We start from the raw sequence: 25,301 nt of genomic DNA on the forward strand, positions 1-25,301 counted from the left end.
GCAATCCAAGCCTGTTTGGTTGAAGACAAATCATTATTTTTTTTTGTATGAATGGTATCGGGTGCACACAGAACTTGCATCTTTTGCATCGAGGGGTAGTGAATTTACCCTCACGTTCACATATGTAGGTTAAAACATTTAGTGTCTTTAGTCAACCTAAAAAGCGCACCTTTAAAATGTGGTCGGAAGCCTGACACACTGAATAAAATCCACACAACCACAAGGTGAACTAGCAAACTCCACACAGAGCCTTGAACCTGAAGTGTAAGAGTGCTGTCTTGTTCAAGTGTCATGCGAGACATGTTTAATAAAACCAAAATACAACTACTATGTCAGATGCTCCTGCAAATTTAACCCTCGTAGTCCACCGCTTGCGATAAATGTAAAATTATGTCTTTGAATCAAAGGCAAAGGCATTCGGAAAAACACGAGAGAGCTGAAACGTATGGGGGGGTTCTAAAATGGCCTAAATTTCATGACGTCACCGGCTGATAATTCTCAGGCATTGCTGCAATAATAAAAAAGGTTTTGATTCCGTAATCTTCACAATTTACACAATTTGCACCATAGAGGCTCATTATAATTCATATTTTTGAATGCATCGTAAACCTAATGTGTAAACATGCATTTCATGCGTTTTTTACGTCAATCGCTTTGTTTTCGCTTGGACAGACGTATGCATGCCACATTGTTGAGTTGAGGTCATTCCAATTGTGCAACTTTTAGGTGGCGCCAGAGGATCGCAAATGAGTTTGCCTTTTTGCAGGAGGCTTCAAACCAATGCATTTTACATGAATATGTCCGGTCGGGATTGTTAGTAGGGCTTGGTTGGGACCTCCAGACACAATTTTTTTTTCCTTTTGCAAAAAATAAAGAATAAAAAATCCCAAAGAACTAATAAAAACTATATATGTATGGATGGCACAGATGCCTCTGAACATTTTGAGAGTTTGAAAAAAAAAAAAAAAGAATGTTTGTATAACACAAAATACATGATTACAAAAATTGTAAAATGCGTAACTTAGGGTTTTTTTCATTTGAAGGACCCAAGGGTTAAAACGATGCCATCTCACCCATTCATAGCTGAAAACAACAAAAGTAATACAAGAAAAATAGAACTAGGGCTCAAGAGGGCCCAGGGCTCGGTTAACCTCATTTGACGTGAATGTTTTGCTTGTCTCAAAAAGCACTTCCCAGCATATGACCGTCACATCTGAATGGGAGAGGAAGCTTTGTGGATCCCTCTCCCGTGCCAAAGGCAATCAATACTTTAAACTTTGAGTGCCGGGGTTGCATACCTGTCTTCCCTTTTCAGTGATCAAATTGAAATGAAAAATAACCCGTTCTAAGTGGGATTCCATCCTGATTTAAAAGAAAACATGTCACATAGTATTGGAATAAATGAATCAACAATTGTTCACGGAGTGAAACTTGTATCAGAGGTACAGATTTGGGAGAACACAGTCGTGGTTGACACAAAGGCTGGTGCTGATCTGTTTGCCTCAAAATGGAAGGTTTTATCTGTTCAGTAATCGTATGCTGTATCAATTCAGTTTTTGTGAAAAAAAAAAACATTCATTAGGACATGAAAAAATGTTCTCTGTGAATAACAGTTTGTGTAAAATATTGTCAGTTGTTTATTTGATTTTGGAGAGGACATATGCTATCGTGCAAATAGTGGTTTTCTTTATAGTTTTTGGGCTCTTTAAAGAGGACATATGGAAATTTTACATTTTTAACAGCTTGTGTACAAATGGGTGGGTCATGTGTGACACCAAACAACCAAGAAAATCTTTCTGAAATGTTTCAGTGAGTGTGTTACGGACTCGGCTAAACCGAGTTTGGGAGGGGGATCCAAAAAAACGTAGACAGAAACCAGGTCTCCGATGTAAAGACAATTTAATGTCCTAATCGAACCGAGAATAAGCGAGAACATAAAGCGCTGGTCCACAAAGAGGACCAGGAGATAAATCCAAACGAATAACAAAAGGTGTTTGCACAAAAGGGCAAGAAAGGAAAGTAAACCCCGCAAACTATGAACGAAAAACAATGTAACACTAGTACACGCACAAAACATCGAGAGGGTGACCTCCTACAAGTACCTTGGTGTTCTTCTGAACGACAAACTGGACTGGTCTACAAACACGGACACCCTGATTAGGAAAGGACAGAGCCGACTCTTCCTACTCAGGAAACTGAGGTCTTTTGGGGTTCAGGGGTCACTCCTTAAGACGTTCTATAACTCGGTGGTGGCCTTGGCCATCCATTATGGCATTGTCTGCTGGTCAGGCAGCATCTCAGCCCGGGACAGAAAGAGACTGGAGCGACTGGTCAGGAAGGCCAGTTCTGTCCTGGGTTGCTCCCTTGACACTCTGGAGGAGGTGGGCAACAGAAGGATGCTAACTAAGCTAAAAGCTATGATGGCCAGTCCCTCCCACCCCCTCCAGCCCGCCCTGACAGCACTTGGTAGCTCCTTCAGCCAGAGACTGTTACACCCGCGCTGCAAGAAGGAGAGATACCGACGCTCGTTCCAACCGACTGCTGTCAGGCTGATGAATAAAAAATAACAATCATAATAATAATAATAATAATTAAATTATGTGAAGTAAAATTGTAAATAGTACTGCGATTTATCCATTGTGTTCATATTGTATTTAATTGAAAGATGTTTGGGTTTTTTTTCTCTTTCTCCTTTCTGCATACATTCTTGCTGCTGGAGGCTGTAAATTTCCCCAGTGTGGGACGAATAAAGGATATCTTTTCTTATCTTATCTTATCTTATCTTATCTTATCTTATCTTATCTTATCTTATCTTAAAAGCCAGATCATCAAAATAAAACAGTACTTACTCAAAAACTTGGTACCGACAACTATATACGAAATCACGACGAGGTCAAAAGCTACTACGTCGAGGAACAGTGAGGATAGCAATGCCAATAAACAATACTCCCACAACAGGTGTAGAACGTAGGAGTCCTTAAATAGTGTCTCTATTGATTAACGATTGCCAGCAGGTGTGCTAGGAAGACCGCTCATGCCACCTGCTGGCCAGACCGCAAAACCAAAACGTGACAGAGTGAGCTGTTCTGTACTTCTGCCCTACTATTACGAGGCTCAAAATACATCTATTTTTTTCCTTGCAGTGGAGTTTTGCGCCTCAATGTTTTCGTTTGAACAAGCAATTTACTAATTTTGTGGAGCATTTTTGTTTGTAGGTTAATCCCAGGGAACTGAAGCAATGGTTTTTTAAACCATAAAAATATGACAATATAACAATATAACACCCAGGTGATCCAGTGGTCAGTGCGTCAACCTCACAGTGCAGAGGTTGTGGGTTCGATCCCGGCTGCGGCCTCCCTGTACGGAGTTTGCATGTTTTCCCCTGCGTGGGTTTTCTTCTGGTACTCCGGTTGCCTCCCACATTCCAAAAACATGCATGGCAGGCTGATTGAACACTCTAAATTGTACCGAGGTATGAGTGTGAGCGCGGGTGGATGTTCTTCTCTGTGTGCCTTGCGATTGGCTGGCAACTGGTTGAAGGTGTCGCCCGCCTACTGCCTGAAGCTGGCTGGGATAGACTCCCTCACACCCGCAACCCTTGTGAGGATAAAGCGGTTCAGAAAATGGATGGATGGATGAATATGACAATATAATGACTTAAACTAAAAGAGTCTGTGAAAATACCAAAATTAAGTTTAACCCGCCCCCGTTTAAATTTACAACACGCCTCAAGCCAGACTTGTACTGTGTCTGACAATGGAACCAAAAGTATCGTGTATGAAGTCACACTAGTAAAAAAGATTTTACTGTTTTTATGGGAACTCACTTTATATTAAAAAAATAACATATCCTTTATTGAATATACAATATACAGTATTTTTAAAAATGCTTACAGAAACCATGCACAGTGAGTCGGTGACTATGTTTGTCCCCAGGTACTTCCTGCAGCTGTCCCTGCTCATTGTCCAACATGGGTTTAGATGATCATACGTTAAGCTATTCCTTCCAATTTCAAAACAAGAACTGACCAAGCTGTGCACAGGTTGGTACGTCGGGACCTGCAGTCGTGTGCGACTGTTCTGTCAACCAGGAGTTGATGTTTGGCTCCTCTAGTATCTCTACCAACGCCCTTCTGTGCTTCGCTCATGTATTGATCCATGTGTCCACTTATCTTAGCCGCAATGATGCCTGACATGAGCTTCCATGTTGTGGAGAGACAGGTTATTGGCCGATAGTTGGATGGAACTGCACCCTTCGAGGGATCCTTCATGATCAGGATCGTTCGCCCTTCGGTTAGCCATTCTGGGTGAGTCCCATCCCTCAGCAGCTGGTTCATTTGTACTGCTAGGCGCTCATGGAGTGCTGTGAGTTTCTTTAGCCAGTAGGTGTGGACCAGGTCGTCATATCTGAGACTCTTTCCTGTATGTCTGCCACTGTTATGGTAACTGGGTTCTGTTCAGGGAGGTTGCTGTGCTCCTCTCTCAGGGTCACCAGCCATTGTGCACTGCTGTTATGTGCAACCTCCTTCTCCCGTATGCCTTTCCAGTACCTTTCAGTTTCCAGTCTTGGTGGGTCGGCTCTGTTGTTAGGACCCTGCCACTGAGCGTACACTTTCGCAGGTTGTGTTGCGAACAGCCTGTTTATTCGTCTGGCCTCATTCTCTTTCGTGTACCGCTTTAGGCGACTGGGCAAGGCTTGGAGCCTTTGTTTGGCAGTTTCGAGTGCTTCAGGTATGGTCATCTGGATGTACCTCTCGGGTATCGGCCTTTTCATCACACCTCTCTGGGCCTCCGTCAATTGACTCACATCTTTCCGGGCCGCCTTGATCTTAGCCTCCAACCGTCTTTTCCATGGTGGGTAATTGCCTCCCAATCTCTTGTATGACCTCCTCCTCTGATCTGGCAGCCTGGGGCCCTTCGCTATGGAACCTGCGTTGTACCTCATCAATCTCAAGTTGTGACAGCAGTTGCCGTTTGTGGATGTTGGAACACTGAGCTACTAGTTGTTTCGCGGTCAACCGTGACTGTGGGTTTCGAAGTAACCATTCAGCCCACATTCTCTGCATGTAACCCCTCTGACTAGGGTTGCTTGAGTAGTAGCATTCCAACAGAGCCATGTTATCGCATCTCGCCCATCTCCGCTTTGTTCCAGTAGCCCATTTTTCATCAAGGTGCTCTGGGTCCCCAGCACCTGACGCAGACCTTGTTTGGCCGGGCGACGTCTGAGCCGGCATGTCATTCGTTTTATTGTCTCTCATCATTGTATAAGGTAGGCATTAGCGTGAAGTATCTTGCTCAAGAACCCCACACTGGATGGTGTTATGTGCTCATTTTTGCCCCAAGCGGGATTCGAACCATATAATATATATATATATATTGTGCACAAATGTGGTACTAAAAGAAATCAAGAGTCCACACATTTACAATGTAACGATACGGGGACGTGCCCAAATTAACTGGTTTCTTCAAATTAATAGTATGTTCGGCAAATATCCGCTAGGTGGCGACATAACCCCAATAATAAATACATTGCAAACGTCAGCTATTTTCTCTTATGTTACTGTTGTGTGTCGCCTTTTTTGTTTTGTTTTGTTTTTGTAGCTCACTCCTTCGAATTCTCTAACACTCTTTTACTCTTGAATTTAATCATGTGTCATTTCTGAACGATATTTAACAATTTGACAGAGCACATGCTGACTTATTTGTTGTGATATTTCGCAACGTGCCCATTTGATTATTCAAATTTTCCTTCCTGTGTCCAGCTGTTGCAAAGTTCTTTGTTTTTCTATTGTTTCCAGTTATTCTTTTAGGCTGACTTTTTAGAACCCTCGTATTAACTGGTCCCGAAATTAAGTCTTACAAGTAAGACACAAGCACCCAAAAGTGAGCAGAACTAAAATTATGGACCGCCCTCTTTAGAGGATTGTCTTATTTTCAACTTTTAATTTTGGATGGCTGGTGTGTGTGTGCGCACGCGCTCAGTGCATCCCAAAACGGCTACATCGTGGGCGCACATCTGGGAAGCAGGTTCGTTAATAATTGAGAGCACATCCGACTACATTTTATTGACAGGTCGTACTTTCATTTAACTGTTTTTTAAAATCCACTTTTAATCTTTCAGAGTGCTGTTGGGAAAAAAGAGAGAAAATATCTGCTCTAACAACTGGACGAGGGCGGGGAAACATCTGCTTGAGCGAGGCAGAAGATGAGCGCCGCTGCGTCGCTCGTCCTGCGTGAAACATCTCAGGAATGAAGCCGAGCTCTCATAGGACATTATGCAACCCACGCAGATTTGAAAATCTGAAAATAACGTGCCGAGATGAGTCTGAGAAACGATGAGGAATTACGCTCTTTTCCACGGAGGGGTTTGTCTTCATCTTCTACATCTTCTCTGAAAAGACGTCTTGTGAGACTGGCAAGAAAGTCCAGTGATGGATCCCTTCGGCAAGTTATTTATTTATTTACTTATTTATTTGGCGGTTCATTCCTTCATCTTCATCAGTTACGCAAATTCCGAGAATGTACATTGTAGATGTAATGACGTACCTTCAATCTTGTCCCATCCTTTTATACCCAACCCTGACTCACTCGTTTCCAATTAATCTATTCACCCGTGGAATCTACCAACGAGGTGTGTGTGTGTTTTTGTTTGTTGTTTTTGTTGTTGTTGTTTTTGTTTTTTGCGTTCCACTACTTTCTCACTCTTTTGTTGCCCCTGCCCAAGTATGTCTTGGAATGTGTAGCAGACATCAAATTCAAAATGAGAGAATATGTGCCCCAAAAAACCGACAGTAACATTAATCACTATGAACAGTAACCCTTTCATGCACCCTGAAGCCTGATAACATGAGAAGATACCCACTGTAGTAACCGCTGGGCCTGAAAGGGTTCAATATATCTTGTTTTTGCAACATATATTTCCTATGGTAAATTCACTTGAATATGGCTGCTGTTGCTGATTCTTTTGCTTTTTCAATGATCGAATCACCTCAAATCTATTATCTATCATTATGTAGGCCATTTTTCATTGTCTGTTTGCTGTTTGCTTCAGTTCAGATTTAAAAGGGATGCTTTTTTTACTGTGTTGATTATCTTTCTGTTATTACATCAAGCTAGCATTGAATGGGTACTGTTTACACGATCCGTGCATTCATGTTGCATTCTGACATCCAATACGTCTGATTATTCATGGAAGAGGCCTGATTCTTACCTGATGCTATTGAATTGCATGTTTTTGGGGCGCTGACACGTTTCCAAATTGGGCCACATTAGAGTTTAAAACAAATCTAAATGGAGTCACTTGAAACCTGTGATGTAAACCCAGCCTCAAAATGAACCTTGATTGTCGACCATTTGCTCTGAGCAACAGGAATTCTTCAGTTCCAGGGTCAAACTTTGCCAAGCTGCACTGTACAGACAATGTTATAAGTATCATGCCAATATTTGTTACAATCACATATGTGTTAATATAAGTTAGGAGAAGTGTTAATAGTAAAATGTAAACAAAAAAAACCCAAACTTTTGTTAACTTTTCTTTTGATAGCGGCACAGACACCCGCAGCGGCTCCTCTTATTTTATGTTGAGAGGGAAGAAATTTCATCTGTGCTGTTACACATTGTTACACATCCAGTACATTTGACAATAAAGTTTATCCAATCCAATCTAATGAAGCGGGGAGCTTTTTAACCAAAACTGCCTTTTTGATTGAATTGATATGGATACAGTTGTTGAGTCTCTGGAGCGCCTGCACAGTGAACACCCATCAAGTGTGAAATCAAAGAACCATCTAAATCTTTTGTTATTTGGAAATTTCAATTGTGCAAGCGGTATAAATGGTCGATTGAGCCTTTCAGGGACAGCGGTCACTACAGTGGACAGCTTATCAATCAAAAAATCAAACACATACATTTCCCCAGTGTGGGACAAATACAGGTTATCTTATCTTATCTTATCTTATCTTATCTTATCTTATCTTATCTTATCTTATCTTATCTTATCTTATCTTATCTTATCTTGTTATCAGGTTCCAGGGTGCATGAAAGGGTTAATATAGTCAGTGGTGGCTTTGCCGAAGCAGCTACGCACCATTCATCTGCAGTCTGAACGTAAATGGGTGTCCATCTCCTTCTGTGAAGGAAGTTTCAGTCTCCAGAAGTCTCCAAGTAAAACCACAAAAAAGTCCCTAGATTTGATGGTCACTCTTCCCTTTTTTTTTTCAAAAGATGACTAGTTGCTAAATGTAGAGACAAAGTCGATTAACTGCCAATATGGAGTAAGCTCGCTTGGTCACATGCCCGAGCTTTGCCACATCATCGGCTTCATCTTGATGGTAACAGAAGCCAAACTCCAACACAGAATTGACCCACCAAAACAACATCATTTGAAACACAGTTTAATAAGTGCAGGGAGACATAAATCTTTCTACAGTGAAAAAAATATATATTTTGTCAAGTAGTTGCATGAAATCAAACAACCTAGAACCAGTTACACTTTGAAGTAGATGTACAGTCTACTTTAAAAAAAAACTGCACGAAATAGCTGGATTGATAAAATCTACTTTTTAAAAAATTAAGAATTGACGGACAGACTGATCAGAAATTACACATACAGTGATACTGAAGTCGTTTGAAGGCAGGGGTGTCAAACTCATTTTTGTCATGGGCCAAATTTTAGTTGTATGTTATCACTGAAACCAAAATTTAAAAAAAGTAAATAATAACCAATTTATTCAACTACTGCTTAAGTTACCGGTACTGTACTTAGGGGTTTGGTTCCAAGAAAATGCTTCCAATGTGTCTCTTATTAATTACATATAATAATAATAATAAATGATCTTGCGATGCGGAGGCCCAGTCTCATTCAGCTGGGTCGTCACAGTGCGTAGAGCCGATCAGCTTCACCAGGGCCCGCCAATGACCACGGTCATGAGCCAGGTCCACTGCATCCTCCAGGGTAAGGCCCTGGTGTTTGAGATCCTCCCTGATGCCATCAAGCCATCTGGTGTGGGGTCTGCCGCGTGGCCTTTTCCAGCCGGCTGTCGCTGGATCGAATGCGAAGATGGCACGAGTTGGGTGTTCCGGGGGTAATTGGAGGAGATGTCCAAGCCAATAGATGCGCCTCTGAGCGGCCAGTTGCAGGGGGCTGAAGAGTATGTTTTCGGAGGTCTGAGTTGGCAACATGGAGGTGCCAGCTGATGTTTAAGATGGTTCTGAGTGACCTGCTGTCAAAGCCATCGATCCTCTTGGCCAGGGTCTTGTTTAAAGGCCAGGATTCTGCACCATACAGGAGGATGGGAAGAACTGCTGAGTTATAAATGCGCATCCTGGTCTTTTGGGATACTGAGTGGTGGCGCGAGAGGGGCCGCCACGGTGACTGCATAGCCGCGGCCGCGAGGGCGCGTCTGCGGTCAATCTCTGGCTTGAGATTGCCACTGCTAGTAATAGTGGAGCCCAGGTAGATGATGGAATTGATGAATTGCACTTAGTGTCTGCCAAAGAACAGCGGGGATGGGTGGGGTCCGTCACTGATATACATAAGTTTGGTTTTCTGCCAGCTTACTTGGAGGCCCAGCTTTGCTGCTTCTGTTTGGTATATGGAGAGAGAGCACTGCTGAGGTCTTGGAGGAAGTTGCTGAACAGGGTAGTGTCATCAGCGTATTCAAGGTCGGTCAGGTGGAAGTTGCCGAACGACACGCCTGAGACTTGATCCCGGACTCGGATCATAAGGTGGTCAATGACACAGTTAAATAGGTCAGGAGCGGCCACGCAGCCCTGTCTGACCCCGCTGTTAATGGGGAACCTCTCTGAGTCCTTCCCAAGCACACAAATGCAGCTCTCTGAGTTGTTGTAGAGTCGCTGGAACACTGGTTATTTTGGGTGGCATTCCAAGGTATTTCAGAATGTTCCAAATGGAGAGGTGGTCAAATGTATCAAAGAGTCTCAAACTGTATCTTTGAGATCTATGAAGGCTATAAAGAGATGTTGGTCCTTCCGAAACTCTCTGACCTTCTCAACAATGAGTCTAACTGCGGAGATGTGATCTATAGTGGACCGGTTGGGCATAAAGCCAGCCTGTTGGGGGCAGCGATGGCTTCGAATGGCAGGAAGAGCGCAGTTGAGAAGGATCCGGGTGAACAGTTTTCCAGGGATGGAGAGCAGTGAGATACCTCTGTAGTTGTTGCAGAGTTGCTTGTCGCCTTTCCGCTTCCAGAATGGCAGGATGATGCCTCGGGTCCAGTCTGTGGGGGGCTGTTCTGCCACCCACACATGGTTAACGATGTGGGTGAGCCACTGGGCCATGGAGTCACCACCTTATTTGAGCAGCTCTGCAGTGATGGCACAGATTCCAGGGGCCTTGTGATTTTTTAGTGATTTTATTGCTGCTCTGACCTCGTCGAGATTACATATGAGAATTTGAAATTTTGGTCGAGATTTTAGCAAGCATCATGGAAGTTGACATGTTTGATTTGCTTTCATGGGACACATAAAATGATGTGGCAGGCCAGATCTGGCCCCCAGGCCTTGAGTTTGAGACCTGTGTTCGAAGGCTTTCCCTGAACATACAGATGCATATTTGAAGAGTTCCAAGTTGATCTTCTTGTGCGGGCAGGGGAGTGAAGCAAATTCCCATTTTATGTGGAAATGTGTATACTGGAGATTTATCCATCCATCCATCCATTTTCCGAACCGCTTAATCCTCACTAGGGTCGCGGGGGGTGCTGGAGCCTATCCCAGCCGTCTTCGAGCAGTAGGCGGGGGACACCCTGAATCAGTTGCCAGCCAATCGCAGGGCACACAGAGACGAACAATCATCCACGCTCACATTCATACCTAGGGACAATTTAGAGCGTCCAATCAGCCTGCCATGCATGTTTTTGGAATGTGGGAGGAAACCGGAGCACCCGGAGAAAACCCACGCAGGCCCGGGGAGAACATGCAAACTCCACACAGGGAGGCCGGAGCTGGAATCGAACCCGGTACCTCTGCACTGGATTTATCCGCACATATGATTTTTATTTTGTTGGCAGATTTTTTTTTAGGTTTATATATTTTTCCATTGTGTTTCAATTAGTATCAATTATATGCAGGTTTTTACTATTCTACCTAAATGCCCCGTAAACAGCGGGGTTCCACTACATAGTTATAAGTTGTAATAACATCACTCACCACTAGAAGGCAGATACTTGCACTTGCACCAGGTCTTATTCTGCACTCCACTACACCGTGAGTAGGCCTCATAATTATTTGCAAAATTTGGGATGACATGTAGGAAAATATTTAGTACTTCAATAGTATTAAAATTTAGAGTGAGTTGATTTTTTTTTTTACTTAACCCTTTCATGCACCCTCTAACCTGATAACATGATAAGCTGTCAACTGTCGTAACCGCTGTCCCTGAAGGGTGTTAATAATCGGTATCTGTCAAAATACAGAAAGGATAAAAAAAAAATAATAATAATAACCCAAGATGCTCGCTAACCACTTGTTACACCCTGGTGCAATTCACATGTTTTGAGCGGCAGTTCGGTAAGAGCTGCACATTTGGTTCTTTGACGAAGAAATGTCATGCAACGTTAAAATGTTGAGCATTTATTGCAGCTCCAAAACTTTATCAAAAGTGAGCTTTTTTTTTTTACATACAAGCAGTGTTATAGGAACAGAGAAGCTTTGAACCACAAGTGGTAAGAAGCTTACAGGCTTGCTCAGTGGTGCACAACCAGTTGTTTTTTTCTTTTCATTCATGTACACCGAGAGCTGAGTGAGGAATGGCGAAAAAAAAGTGAAACTTAATTATACCACAAGGATAAGACACATTTATCGACGACATTGTTTTTTTTTTCACTCAATATCACAGTGGCCCCTGTATCATCTGTGTTGTTGACTTAACTGGACCCTTCAGCAGTCCATCTTTTCCCGTTTGATTACCCAGCTCGAGTTCGTCTACTGGCAGTTCATCCACGGGCAGGTCAGCTGAGGCTGTGGCTTTCAGGCAGCCTTGCAAGAGCCGCATCCGTCACCACACCAACCCCCTCTCAGGAGTCTTCCTTCGCGGCGCCGCCTCTGGCTCACTGTCCGTGGCCATGTCCGCCCAAATCGGGAAAGGAAGCGGTACGTCACGCTCAGTAAATTCTTTCATTTTCTTCCAACGTGAATGTCCTGTGAATTGGCTAGTGCATCAGTTCATTCTGAGTTTATTTTGAGATATTTCAAAGCGGCTCGCGCTGTGGTTAGCACATCCGCTTCACAAAGCTTCTGGGTTTGAATCTCATTTTGGGCCTTCCCGTGTGTCATTTGCATGTTCTCCCCTTGTTTGTGTGCATTTTCTTTGGAGACACCGGCTTCCTCCTGCATTCCAAAATCATGCATGTTAGATTCAAGTCTCAAATTTGCTGAAAGGTGCAAACGTGAGCGTGAATGGTTCTTAGATTACAAACGCTGTGCTATTGACTGTACCCTGCCTTTCAAAAGGTAGCCAAGAGAGACTCTTGTTTCCCAGCGACCCCACGAGGACACGTTTTATAGAAAATAGATGAATTGATATTTCAAAGCACAATTTCATGATTTTTTTTTACTGCCCACTCTATGTCATAAGTCATGAGATATGGTCAACCTGTGGAAAAAAAAGAAAAAAAAATTCCCAATACAATGCCTTCTTAAGAAGCTTTGCAAAGCTGGAAAAAAAAAACCAGTCATCAGACCAAGCTCATCCCTGGGATTAGCAAATACAAATGTGTAACAGACTTCCACACAACACAAGGAAGGCATGATGTTTGGGCATAGTTACAAAGGATCTCACATTGCATCATCGTAAATGGAGTGCCAAAAGCTGTAACAGTTTGATCATATATCTCATGCGAGTAGAACATGAATTGCAAGGACACTTGGATTCCCACTATGGAAACTCTTGCTAACAAGCATGAAAGGGTTTGAATGTATTTTATATCGGCATATTGTAATGTTTCTTTCTTTAGACACAGTTCCTTCACAAGAAGCATACAGTACTCTCACTTGATTCGTTGACTTCATGAAGCCTGTATACTTTTCCTATTTTCATGCAGTCATAATTTTATTGCAGCTTCTTTCCACACTGGTCATATGTAAAGACTATGGGCCCTATTTTGGTCGGCAAGTGCGAGGCTGGGCCTTCCAGTTGACGCAGCTGTCATACCTCCCAGCACATCTTGCAATTTGGTGACAAAAAGTACACTAAATTTTAAACTAAAAAGCATATGGTGCATGTGGTGTGTTACCCAATTATCAGATGGGTGCGGTGACCTTGCCCCAGCACCAAAATGAGGATGCATCCATTTTCAACGCTGAACGCAGGGGCACCTGACAAACAAAAGAGGACCCTTGGTCTTGTCTCAGTCACGGTCACTGTCACTGGGTGAACTTGAGATGTTCTGGCAAGAGTGATCATGAATCTTTTAGGTCAATAATGTTATAATAAAAAAAGTACTTAGTAAAAGAACAAATCCCTAAAATTCATGTGTTAGTAACTACACAATGTTTGCTTTATTGCGACTGAGGGCACATAAGCAGTGAACGGTGAAATGTGCAAAACGAACAGTAAGTATAAAACTGAGTGAGGAGAACAGAACAAGACATCTCTACAAACTCAACAGAAATTCAACATGGCTTCCTCAAACACAAATACTTCATTTGTAAAACAACATGTAAAACAAACCCACACAAAAAAACTCCTGTTAAAAAAATTCTGCAATCTTTGACTCATTGACACAGCAGGGTCAATATCAAATTTTGGTCACATGCCCGAGCTGCCAATTCGCCCATGGAGCGTTTGCCAAGTCAACTAAATTGTTAATTTCTATTATCCTCTTTTCATTTTATTAAATACACACAAGGATTTATTTTTTGGTAATTTAGTTGGGACAAAAATCTATCTAGCTAGCTATCTGTCCATCTAGCTGCTAGTTAGCTATTCAGTTAGCTATCTATCTATCAAAATGTGAAATGTTTGCATGTTGTGCTTTGAAAGACTTGCAGACACTGTGTTTATTGCTGTCAAATGTATTTAAAAGAAAATTAAAATGAATGAGGAAGAGGAATCTCACTTTACATGTTCAACCTTGTCATGTTTTAAAAGGATTTTTATAGGGCTAGGTACAAGAAAAAAAAGTATTGACAATATGTTTTATGTTGTGCCACCAGTTTAAACACAGCATTATGATTAAAATTATGTAAGTGGAATATGAAATAAACAGCATAAACTACATGTTTTTATTGATATCAGTGGGCGGCCATTTTGTTTCTTGCTGTCCACTGAAAATCACGGTTCACGGTTGCTCAGGGCTCAGATAACAACCCGTTTTGGTTCAAGTTCTGGTCTCGGTCAAGTCTTGGTCTCAGATAGTGTGGTCTTCATCACATTGCTGTATTATACGATACTCTACTTCGCAAAAAGAGAGTTTCTATTTGAGGTAGTAGATGTCACGTAAGAATGTGACCAACTACTCACGGCCCCCCCAGGTTAAATTCCCCTGGATGTAGGTGGAGGAGGTGGGGAAGCGGGTGGGGTCACGGCTCTGCATAAGCAGCCTGCACTTGAGTAAAGTACTGCGCCCACTGTATTAATTGATCACTAAATTGGTGTGTGTTTGCCATGGTTGCTACAGCGATGGGTTAAAAATTAAATCCATAATGTCATGATGTTATTCATAATCTATGTATCAAATCAAGACCTAGAATCAATATCGAGCAAGAAAAAGTTAAGTGTGGACATTCCTTCCCTTCCTATAGAAAAACGCAACCCAATGACCATATAAACATGTCTGTATTATGTGTTGGGCGCTCTCCCTCTCTTGTGATGTTGCATTCAGTGAGCGTGGCAGATGCCGAAATTGTGGATGACCCATCTGAGCTGTCCAATCAGTTAAGTGCTCCTGGAATCTTGAAGATCTTTGGAAGCGAAATTTGTAAAGGAGCCTACTATAAGAGTGTCTTGGCCACGACACATTCCAGTGCGAAAGAGCTGGTCAAAGAGGCCCTTGAAAGGTGAGGGAATGTGCTATTATTGCATGAGTGTGTGTGTGTGTGTGTGTGTGCGTGTGTGTGTGTGTCCGTGTGTGTGTGTGTGTGTGTCTGTTTGCCACATGTGTTTGTGTGATTGTTTGCCCCACGCTTCCTCCTTTTTTGCTACAAATTGTATATAAAACCATTCTTGTACCGCACATGCGTTTATACTCAATAAACTGCTCAATAAACAAAGTAGACTTGATGTTCTGTCCATCGCGTTATAATTGCGGTGTTGTGCACGAGGAGTGTGTGCCAAATAGTCATTTTAATAGCTCACAAAGTGTAGCGCAAACCACAGTTTGTGTGAAAGACGGCCAGTGTTGGCAGGAATTCTCCCCCGAGAGAGAGAAAAAAAATATGTTAGTCTTTGCTTGGATTTCAGACCCCAAAAATGCAACGGAATGATTAGCACAAGGGAAATTCGACATGTAGAGCAACATTTGGATGTTCGCACCGTGGCTGTAAGAAACATTTAGTTAAAATAAAATGTAACCTCAAAGGCCAAGCGTTAATTCAAGGACCTTCAGCTCAGGCTGCATGTTCTCGCCAAGCTTGCATTAGTTTATTCCAGTTTTCAGTCACATTCCCATAACATGTAAGTTTTTCTTTTCAAGAATTCAGGGGCAATTGGCAGCCACATGGTCATTTTTATGTAAGGGAGTCCTTCGTACTGAAATTAAAAATAATTGTGATTAAAAAAAAAAAATCCACTTTGTGGTTACTTTGTTGTTGAATTCAAACCCTTTGTTTGAATAGTGGATTTCTTCCATTTCTGCTTCAAAATCTTTGTGGTAATTGCATCAGACATAAACATGCAGACAGCCTGTCCTGCATGTGTGCACACCACTGCAGTTTCTCTCTCTCTCTCTCTCTCTCTCTCTCTCTCTCTCTCTCTCTCTCTCTCTCTCTCTCCCTATATTATACACATGTACAGCGGTACCTTTTTTGTAAGTAGAGACGCGTTTTCTATGTAAATGCCCTAATTCGTTCCTAATTTCTTACGTAAGAAGAGGCAGTATTTTCCTGTTGAGGCGTTTCGTAACTTGAACATTTCGTATGAAGAGGTGTTTGTAAATCGAGGTACCACTGTTTTTTGCACATTGCCATTTTTGTTCCACCGTAAATATGGTTAGAAAGTGTGTGGTCTTGTCTTCACTCCATTAGGCTGATGAAAAATGATGGCCTCTTCATCATTTAAGTTGCCCTGAATTCATTTCAGAACTTAAATTGACTCGGGGCCTGTTCAGAGTTTCCTTTTGCCATAGTCTACTGGTATAGGACATTTTATTTGCACAACAGAGTCACTATCCTTCATTATTTGCAAGTTGTGAAGTGATATTTGATGCCATTTTCTATTGTGTATGTCCCAAGTTTTTCTTTTTTTTTCAATGAACATTCATGTATCCCCCCCCCACCCCACAATTCTTTCCGTTTCTACGTTATCCAGGTATGGCTTTGGAAAAGACGAGGCAAGTTCCTATGTTCTGTGTGACACGATTGGCTCCATTAGCGCACGTTTGTGGAAAACCGAAGGGTTCAGAGTCGTGGGCGACAATGAGAAGCCGCTCCTCCTGCAGTCGCTGTGGAAACCAAGGGAGGGCCTCGCCAGGCGCTTTGAAATCCAGAGGCGAAGCCTAGTAGAAGAGCAGTCATTCAAAGAACAAGACACCATCACTGCTGGTTAGGCTGACCCTTCTTTTTCCTGGCGTACACTGCTCAACAGTTTTGGCTGTTCAGTAAAGCTTTGTCCATAATAAATTGAAGCGTTTCTTCCAAATATATCTGCTGTTTTCCCCGAGAACCAAACCACACCAAATCAAAGTGCATTTCATCAGACCAAAAGTATGTTCCTAGTTTCAAATATGGTCTTGCATTTCCTCCTGCTCAATTTGCAGCTTTAATTAAACTTCATCCCGTGGCATACTATTTATTTTTAACACACTTTGTGGTCCTGTTTTGCATGGAAAAAAAGTTATCCACTTGCACATAAGCACAATGCCGTAGAACACTACCCCTCCACCCCCGCCCTCCATCTTTCCAGAGATATGAGTAGCACCACATCATTTCTATTGGAAACACTGGCTTTCGTTGACACAGCTGTGGTCACAATGTAAGAGTGCATCCTGTTTGGCATTTTTGCTTCTGTGACTGGCACAGTGTGTGATCGCCTTCTATCAGTGTGGGTGATCACATTCTGTTTTCCATGAGCTGTGTCTTTCTTTCCACCGAGGTCTGCTTCCTGTGTGTGGACTATCTGGCTTGACTCTAGCATGGACACACACATATACACACACGCGTTTAACACCATGGGGGGGGGGGGGGGGGGTGCATGTGTTGCCTTATCACTGCATCCCATTAACTTGGTCTCTACTGTATTTATATAGCAGGTTATTCACACAGGCCACATTCAAGCTAATTCCTGTAATTGTTTAATCATCTCCCCAATAGGTATCAATGCTCAGGCCCGTAAACTGCAGAAGAGTCGCTCCAGAGTTAACTCCACCCTCGTTGAGAGAACTATGAGTCAAAGCCAAAAACTCTGGCGGAGTAAAAGTGAGATGGACCTTATAGAGGCTGATTCAGCGACCAAAGCGAATGAGGATCAAAGTATGTCCTTGAATGGAACTTTAGTGGAGAGCCATAAGTGCTCAGAAGCAAGGGCAGAACTGAACGACATTGACCACGCAGTTCCCTCTAAGGGGGATGGTGGGTCACAGGCCAAAACAGAGACCCTCTATCCACCGAGGCCGAGAGGTGAGCAGGAAGGAGAGGAGTCAGAGAGGGAGGAGACGGAAAGTAGCGACGATAACACAACACAGTACTCCATTCACCCACCTCAAGACTGCCCGTACCTGCTGCTACTACACGGACGCAGCCTTGTACAGGTATCGCATTTAATAATGTGTTCTGCTCAGCTATTTGCACATGTATATTAGAATGCATAACACAATTTATTCCCAGCAAAACCAACCTTCTTATTTGATGAATATCGTTGCTAGTGTGGTATGATGTCATGCAATTTACCTCGCCGGCATAGCTCACTCACATCACACATGTGTGGTGGAAACAGATATCAATAATGTCTTGCTGACAAGTCGTAATGACTGAATAGTTAATACAATTGTCTGGTCAAAACTCAATTACAGATACCTGCAATGTCATTTTGGAAGGACGAATGATCTAACTATTGCCCTAATTGAGTTGCAGACATCGAGGGAATTTCAGATATCTGCTACTGAATTGTAGATATCTGTTACTCCATTGTGAGAAAGTGTCATTTTGAAAAAAAAAAAAAGATATCCGTAATGCGCTAGCAGATCTGCAATTGACTTGTACATATCTCGAAGGAGAAACCCCATTCACATAAATGGCGAAAGTGCTGTCATTTGTCCTCCTTCAAACGAAGTCACTGAATTCTGAAATAGCATTTTGTGGATAGGAGAAATGGTAGTTGCAGATATCTGAAATGTTCTTTTTGAATTAGCAAAACTGAATAACAAATAATTGGGGTTACTGATCCAAACTGGGCCCGGTGGTCCAGTGTCGACTTCACAGTGTCAAGGTACCTTGTTCAATTCTAGCTCCAGCCTCTCTGTGTGGAGTTTGCATGTTCTCCCCGGGCCTGTGTGGGTTTTCTCTGGGTATTCCTGTTTCCTCCCAGATTCCAAAAACATTGCTGGCAGGCTGATTGAACATTTGAAATTTTCCCCAGGTGTGAGTGTGAGTGCACAAGACAGGTGTACGGTCTACATGGCGGAAGTATGAGTATGGTGCAGGAGACCGACACTCGCAAACTACGTTGATATACAGTAGAACTGCAAGATCTCTGTGGATGAGGTCGATTGGCCGCTGCAAAGTGGGCATTAGAAGACCTCATTCAACTCCCCATCTTGCATCTGTGACTACATTTACATTTATAATTTGTAGAACCGCCTTCATTTATAATTAAAATTAAAGAGGATGTAAAACAGTAGGAGACGAAAGAATATTTTCACCATCAAATCCATGAATTGGCAATAATTCCTGGGTCCACCTTGTTTAAGGATAGAATGATACAATGGGTAGAAATAAACAATCAAATGTTACAATCGAAGATATTAGTGTATTTCCATCCATCTCTTCTTCATTAACAAATGTGTTCTGATATATGTCTGATATACAGTATATGTACTATGGGAATGCCAACCCACAGATAATAGGGAATTCAATATATGAATAATATTTCTGAGTTACAATTTCCAACCTCTCAATTAATCTCACTTGAAATTATTGTATTAATTTTTTTACAGTGACATTACAGGTAAATATGTACTGTTTTGTTTGATCTTGTACAATATTTGTCTCCATAGGACTTTGTCATCTACCTACTTATGAGTCCAAATATTGTAGTGGGGAGACAAAATGACAGCGGCGATGTACCACAGGCGGATATTGCCCTCCTCGCCGAAGATATTCTTCCAAAACATTGCATTTTTCATCGCAGTGCTACTGGTGGACCCACCATGCTGTGCCCCTTTCCTGATGCTGCGGTCACAAAGAATGGCAATATGTTAAAAGAGAAAGGAGAACTTTTCCCTGGTGATGTCATTGGGTTGGGACAAACCTACCTGTTTCTATTTAAAGATCCCTTGATGCACAAGGTAATAGGTGTAAACAAATATATTCACATATACACTGTACTGGCTATAATTATCATACCGGTAATATCAATTTCAATTCGTTGTCCTTTCTTTCTACAAAAAGGAACTCAACAGTCCTGCTCCAGAGCGAAAATTGTCGACCCTCCCCTGGTTGTTTAGCAACACTACATCCACTCATAAAACAAGCCAGACAAGAGATGCGATATTCTACAACACCTGTATGGTGACCAAAAAGTGCCTGAAGAGAGCCCCTCCATTTTTTAAATCGCCAGAGGGTCACTGCCTGAGTTTGAATTATCAAGCAGACAATGAGCATAGCGTCATCCGGCAAATAGTTGCACTTGGGAGCAGTGACGTCCAAGAGGGACCGTCGCTGAGCATTGCTTTTCTGCTGTGCCTGTGCACTCAATATTCCGCATCATATTTACGTACCTCAGACCTGCGAAGGCTCCTGCTGCTGATTGCAAGCGAAATCCAGAGCGCTGTTTGGGTGAGTAGTCACGGATCATTTTGATCCATGATATTTAAATGTCATGTGAGGGCTTAACCTGATGACCTTGATAAATAACTGAGTATTTTTCTTCCAAATTGTAGCCTGTGTGCCAGAACTAAATTAGCTCAAGATCAACATTTCAACAACATCACAGACTGTATAGTCACAGTTTACAGTCAGTGCAGATAATTGTTCCACATTTTTAAGTGTCCAGTAGCAGTAATTGTAGTATCCAGAAAGTCCTTGAGTGCTTTCAAGTGTGCTGTGGAATATTGATCAACAATTGTTCAAGAATGTCGAGAGCTGGAGCTATAATGAAAAGTGCGGTAATACAGTCCCGCAGGTGTGTGCAAAAAATGCAAAGAGAATGTATAGACTTGAGTCACTGTTTAGGGAGTTTATTGCAAGAGGTAAGAAGCTGTTTGAATGGCTGCTGGTTTTGGTCTGCATTGTTCAATACCGCTTACCTGAGGGGAGTAGCTGGAAGAAGTGGTGGCCAGGGTGTGGGGGGTCCAGTAGGATTTTCCTTGCCCTTGTCTTGATTCTTGTGGTGTGTCTCGAGAGTGGGTAGGGCAGTAGAAATGATTTATTCCATAGTCCTAACTGTTCTTTGCAGTCAGATTTTATCCTTTTTTGTGGCGGCCCTAAACCAGACTGTGATGGAGGGACACAGGCCTGATTTGATGATTGCTGTGTTGAACTGTCCCAGCAGCTCCTCTCACAGGCTTCCTCAGCAGCATCAGGAAGTACATCCTCTGTTGGGCCTTTTTCAGGATGGAGATAATGTTGGTTCCCACTTCATGTGATGAGAGAGTGTGATTTTCACATCACAATCACAGAGTGTGTGGCCCTGTCTGTCACGTTGGGTCCGAAGCGATAAAATGATCGCTTCGTGCCCAACAAGATAATGAGGTGGATCCCCGAAAAAGCAGACAAAGAAAAGGTGTTCCGAGAACAAATGAATTTTAATACAAAACACAAAGTACCCGTCCGGGAGCAACAAACAGAAAACGCTGGTCAAAATCAGGACCAGGAATAAAGGAAGTAAACAGAAAACGCTTGCGAGAAAATGGCAAGGAATATAGTTGGTAATAAATGGGAATAGACAATAGTAGATTTAACGACGCGCAATCACAATCACAAGGCTACACGGCAACGAATAGAATAGGGCAATAATCGAGAGAATTGGCATGGCGTTGAATACTCCGGCAGTAAGTCAACTGCCCGAGCACAAAGATAAAGCCTGTGTAATTAGTCCTTGATGGGTGACAGGTGTGTCGGCGGTAGGCAGGAAAAGCCTGCCCCCTGCTGGCAAACACGGGACGTGACAGTACCCCCCCCTCAACGGACGCCTCCCGGCGGCCTACCCGGCTTGGTCGGATGAGCTGCGTGGAAGTCGCGCAGAAGGGACGGATCAAGGATCCAGGAGCGGGGCACCCATTGCCGATCCTCAGGCCCGTAGCCCTCCCAGTCGACCAGATACTGGAAACCCTTACCCCTGCGCCGAGAGTCCAGGATGGTACGAACAGTGTACACCGGGTCACCGTCGACGACCCGCGGAGGGGGGGGGCGGAGTGGAAGGCGGAGCCAAGGGACTGGAAACCACTGGTTTGAGCAGGGAAACGTGGAACACGGGGTGAACCTTCATGGCGGGCGGCAGCCGGAGCCTGACCGCGACGGGGCTGACGATGGACTCGACCACGAACGGACCAGTGAATCGGGGCCCCAGTTTCGCGGACGTGCCGGCCAGGCGGAGATCCCTCGTAGCCAGCCACACCTCCTGCCCCACCATGTAAGTAGGTGCCGGGCGCCGACGACGGTCCGCGATCTGCTGGTTCCGGGTCGCCGTGCGGGCCAATGCAGCTCGGGCCTCTTTCCATACGCGGTGGGCTCGCTTGAGGTGATGCTGCACAGACGGGACCTCCACCTGTCCTTCCTGGGACGGGAACAGCGGCGGTTGATACCCGTAGGCCGACATGAAGGGGGACCTACCAGTGGCTGAAGAGACGAGGGTGTTGTGTGCGTACTCCACCCACGGTAGATGGTCGACCCAGGAGGAGGGACTGCGCAGGCATACACAGCGGAGGGCCGCCCCCAGATCCTGGTTGGCACGCTCGGCTTGTCCGTTGGACTGGGGGTGATATCCCGAGGTCAGACTGACCGTGGCCCCGAGGGATCGGCAGAACCGCTTCCATACGCGGGACACGAACTGGGGCCCCCGGTCAGAGACGATGTCCATCGGGATCCCATGGAGACGGAAGACGTGTTGGACTAGGAGGTCGGCGGTCTCCAGTGCAGACGGCAACTTAGACAGCGGAACAAAATGAGCCGCCTTAGAGAACCGGTCAACGATGGTGAGGACGACCGACCGACCACGGGATGGAGGAAGGCCCGTGACGAAATCCAGGGCGATGTGTGACCAAGGTCGAGGAGGGATGGGCAATGGCTGGAGCAGGCCTGCCAGAGGCCTATGTGAGACCTTGCCGCAGGCGCAGGCGGAGCAGGCATTGATATAGTCCACCACATCCTTCCGAAGCTCCGGCCACCAGAACCGCTGGGTGACGAGATGCACAGTCCGGTTCACCCCAGGATGGCAGGCCACCTTGGACCCGTGCCCCCACTGCAACACCTCCGAGCGCAGAGGTGGGGGTACAAACAACCTCCCTGTGGGGCATCCAGCCGGGACCTGGACACCATCCAGGGCTTCCTGGATCCTCTGTTCAATCTCCCACCTCAACGCCCCCACGATGCACCGGGTCGGGAGGATGGTCTCTGGTGACCGGTCCCTCTCCACGGGGTCGTGGAGACGGGAAAGGGCATCGGGCTTGGTGTTCTTAGAGCCAGGAGAGTATGTGAGGATGAAATTAAACCGGGTTAAGAATAGTGCCCAACGGGCCTGACGGGGGTTGAGTCTTTTAGCAGAGCGGAGATATTCCAAGTTCTTGTGGTCGGTGTAGACCGTGAACGGTTCCTTAGTCCCCTCGAGCCAGTGGCGCCATTCCTGTAGGGCGACGATTACAGCTAGCAGTTCACGATTGCCCACGTCGTAGTTGGACTCTGCTGTACTGAGTCGACGAGAGAAAAAGGTGCAGGGGTGCAATTTCTGGTCGACCGGGGAACGCTGGGACAGAACAGCCCCGACCCCTGAATCCGAGGCGTCCACCTCTACGACGAACGGGAAGTCCGGGTTAGAATGGTGCAACACCGGGGGATTTGTGAATGCGGCCTTTAAGCTAGAAAATGCCGAGTCCGCAGCCGAATCCCATTTGAATGGGATTTTTGTGGACGTCAGACGGGTCAACGGGAGTACCTTTTGGCTGTAGCCGCGAATAAAACGACGGTAGAAGTTAGCGAACCCCAAGAAGCGTTGCAACTCCTTCCGGTTAGTCGGTGTTGGCCAGTTCGTCACCGCCTCCGTCTTGGTGGGGTCTGCTCTCAGCTTGCCCTGCTCAATAATAAACCCCAGAAAGGAGATGACAGGTACATGGAATTCACACTTCTCTGCCTTGATGAAGAGCCTGTTCTCTAATAAACGCTGCAATACCAGTCTGACGTGTCGCTTGTGTTCTTGGATAGATTGGGAAAAAATTAAAATATCGTCGAGATAGACGAAACAGAAAATGTTCAGCATGTCTCTCAACACGTCGTTGATGAGATTCTGAAAAACGGCGGGAGCATTTGTCAGCCCGAAGGGCATAACCAGATATTCAAAATGGCCGAGCGGGGTCTTAAAAGCAGTCTTCCACTCGTCACCTTTCCGGATGCGAACCAGGTGGTAGGCACTGCGTAAATCTAATTTTGAAAAGATTGTGGCTGATTGTAAAGGAGCGAAGGCGGAGTCTAGCAACGGTAGCGGATACTTATTTTTTACCGTGATGTCGTTCAGACCTCGATAGTCCACACACGGTCGCAGGGATTTGTCCTTTTTCTCAACAAAGAAAAACCCCGCACCTAACGGCGATCGCGATGGTCTAATTAGACCTGCAGCGAGCGAGCTGTTGATGTATTCCGTGAGTGCCTCGCGCTCGGGTTTAGACACCTGATACAGCCGTGAGGTTGGCAACGGAGCGCCCGCCTGCAGGTCTATGGCGCAATCGTAGGGTCGGTGCGGGGGCAAGGAGCGTGCGCGATCCTCGCTGAACACCTGTCGCAAGTCATGATAGCAGTCTGGCACTCCGTCAAGGCAGATAGTTTCGGGGATGTCGTCACCGGCACGTTCGTGCTGCCCTACGGCTGATCCTAGACAACGTTCATAACAGTTCCGGCTCCAACTCTCCATTGCCGGACGCTCCCAGGAAATTACGGGGTTGTGAGTCCTGAGCCAGGGCAAGCCGAGAATAACCGGGGCGTTACGACACTGCATTAAATAAAACCGTAGATGCTCAACATGGTTACCGGATAATTTTAGTTTTAGTGGTTCTGTTCTTTGCGTCACGACCCCCAGGAGGCGTCCATCGAGATCACAAACCCGCTTTTTATCGGCCAACTTCTCGACATAACAGCCCAGGTCAGCGGCGAAGTCGGTATCCATAAAACAACCATCAGCCCCCGAGTCTATCAGAGCCCTAACCCGCCGCGACCGGGACCCCTCAAATATCTCGCCCTCGAGTTCCAGTCTCCCGGTGTGTCCCGGCCGGGAGTCAGTTCGCCGAGGCGTGGGGGACTCTGCGCGGGGTCGGGACTCACAGTTTTTGGAGGGCGAGGATGGGGAATGTCCCGGTCGGCTGGGAGCAGCATGAGGTCCCCGTTGACAGCTGTCAGACCGAGCCCGATCGTCGAATCGGCGCCGTCTCTGCTCCGGTCCAACGTTTTCGCCACCCAGCTGCATCGGCTCCTCCCCGCAGTACGTGGCACACCGGGACGGAGAACGATCACCTCCCCGCTCCCGGTTTCTCTCTCTCAGGCGGTTGTCCAGTCGCAGGGAGAGCTCGATTAACTCCTCCAGGTTGGAGCTGTGGTCGCGAGTCGCCAGCTCATCCTTGAGCTCGGTGTTTAATCCACGACGAAACAGTCCGCACAGCGCCCGGTCGCCGTAACCACTCTGGGCGGCCAGAATCTGGAACTCGATGGAGTAGTCCGCAACCGATCGCCTCCCCTGGTGGAGTTCAAGTAGCGGCCCTCAGCCTCTCTGCC

General features: G+C 45.0%; 1 protein-coding gene across 3 annotated transcripts in view; it reads left to right on the forward strand.

Moving 5' to 3' along the window:
- The first annotated feature begins 6,173 nt into the window (after positions 1–6,173).
- LOC127604123 (ras-associating and dilute domain-containing protein-like) overlaps positions 6,174–25,301 on the forward strand; it is a 40,087-nt gene continuing 20,959 nt past the window's right edge. For 2 of the 3 annotated variants that reach the window (XM_052071031.1, XM_052071032.1), the window contains exons 1-7: positions 6,175–6,443; positions 11,929–12,107; positions 14,852–15,014; positions 16,483–16,715; positions 17,484–17,920; positions 19,385–19,675; positions 19,779–20,165. In XM_052071031.1, the coding sequence (XP_051926991.1) occupies positions 6,319–6,443; positions 11,929–12,107; positions 14,852–15,014; positions 16,483–16,715; positions 17,484–17,920; positions 19,385–19,675; positions 19,779–20,165 (1,815 nt within the window). In that variant the 5' untranslated portion in view covers positions 6,175–6,318. Of the gene's footprint in view, positions 6,444–11,928; positions 12,108–14,851; positions 15,015–16,482; positions 16,716–17,483; positions 17,921–19,384; positions 19,676–19,778; positions 20,166–25,301 lie in introns of all 3 variants that reach the window. The other variant, XM_052071033.1, reaches the window with a different exon arrangement.

Source organism: Hippocampus zosterae, chromosome 7 (assembly GCF_025434085.1).
Source record: "Hippocampus zosterae strain Florida chromosome 7, ASM2543408v3, whole genome shotgun sequence".
Lineage (NCBI taxonomy): Eukaryota > Metazoa > Chordata > Actinopteri > Syngnathiformes > Syngnathidae > Hippocampus > Hippocampus zosterae.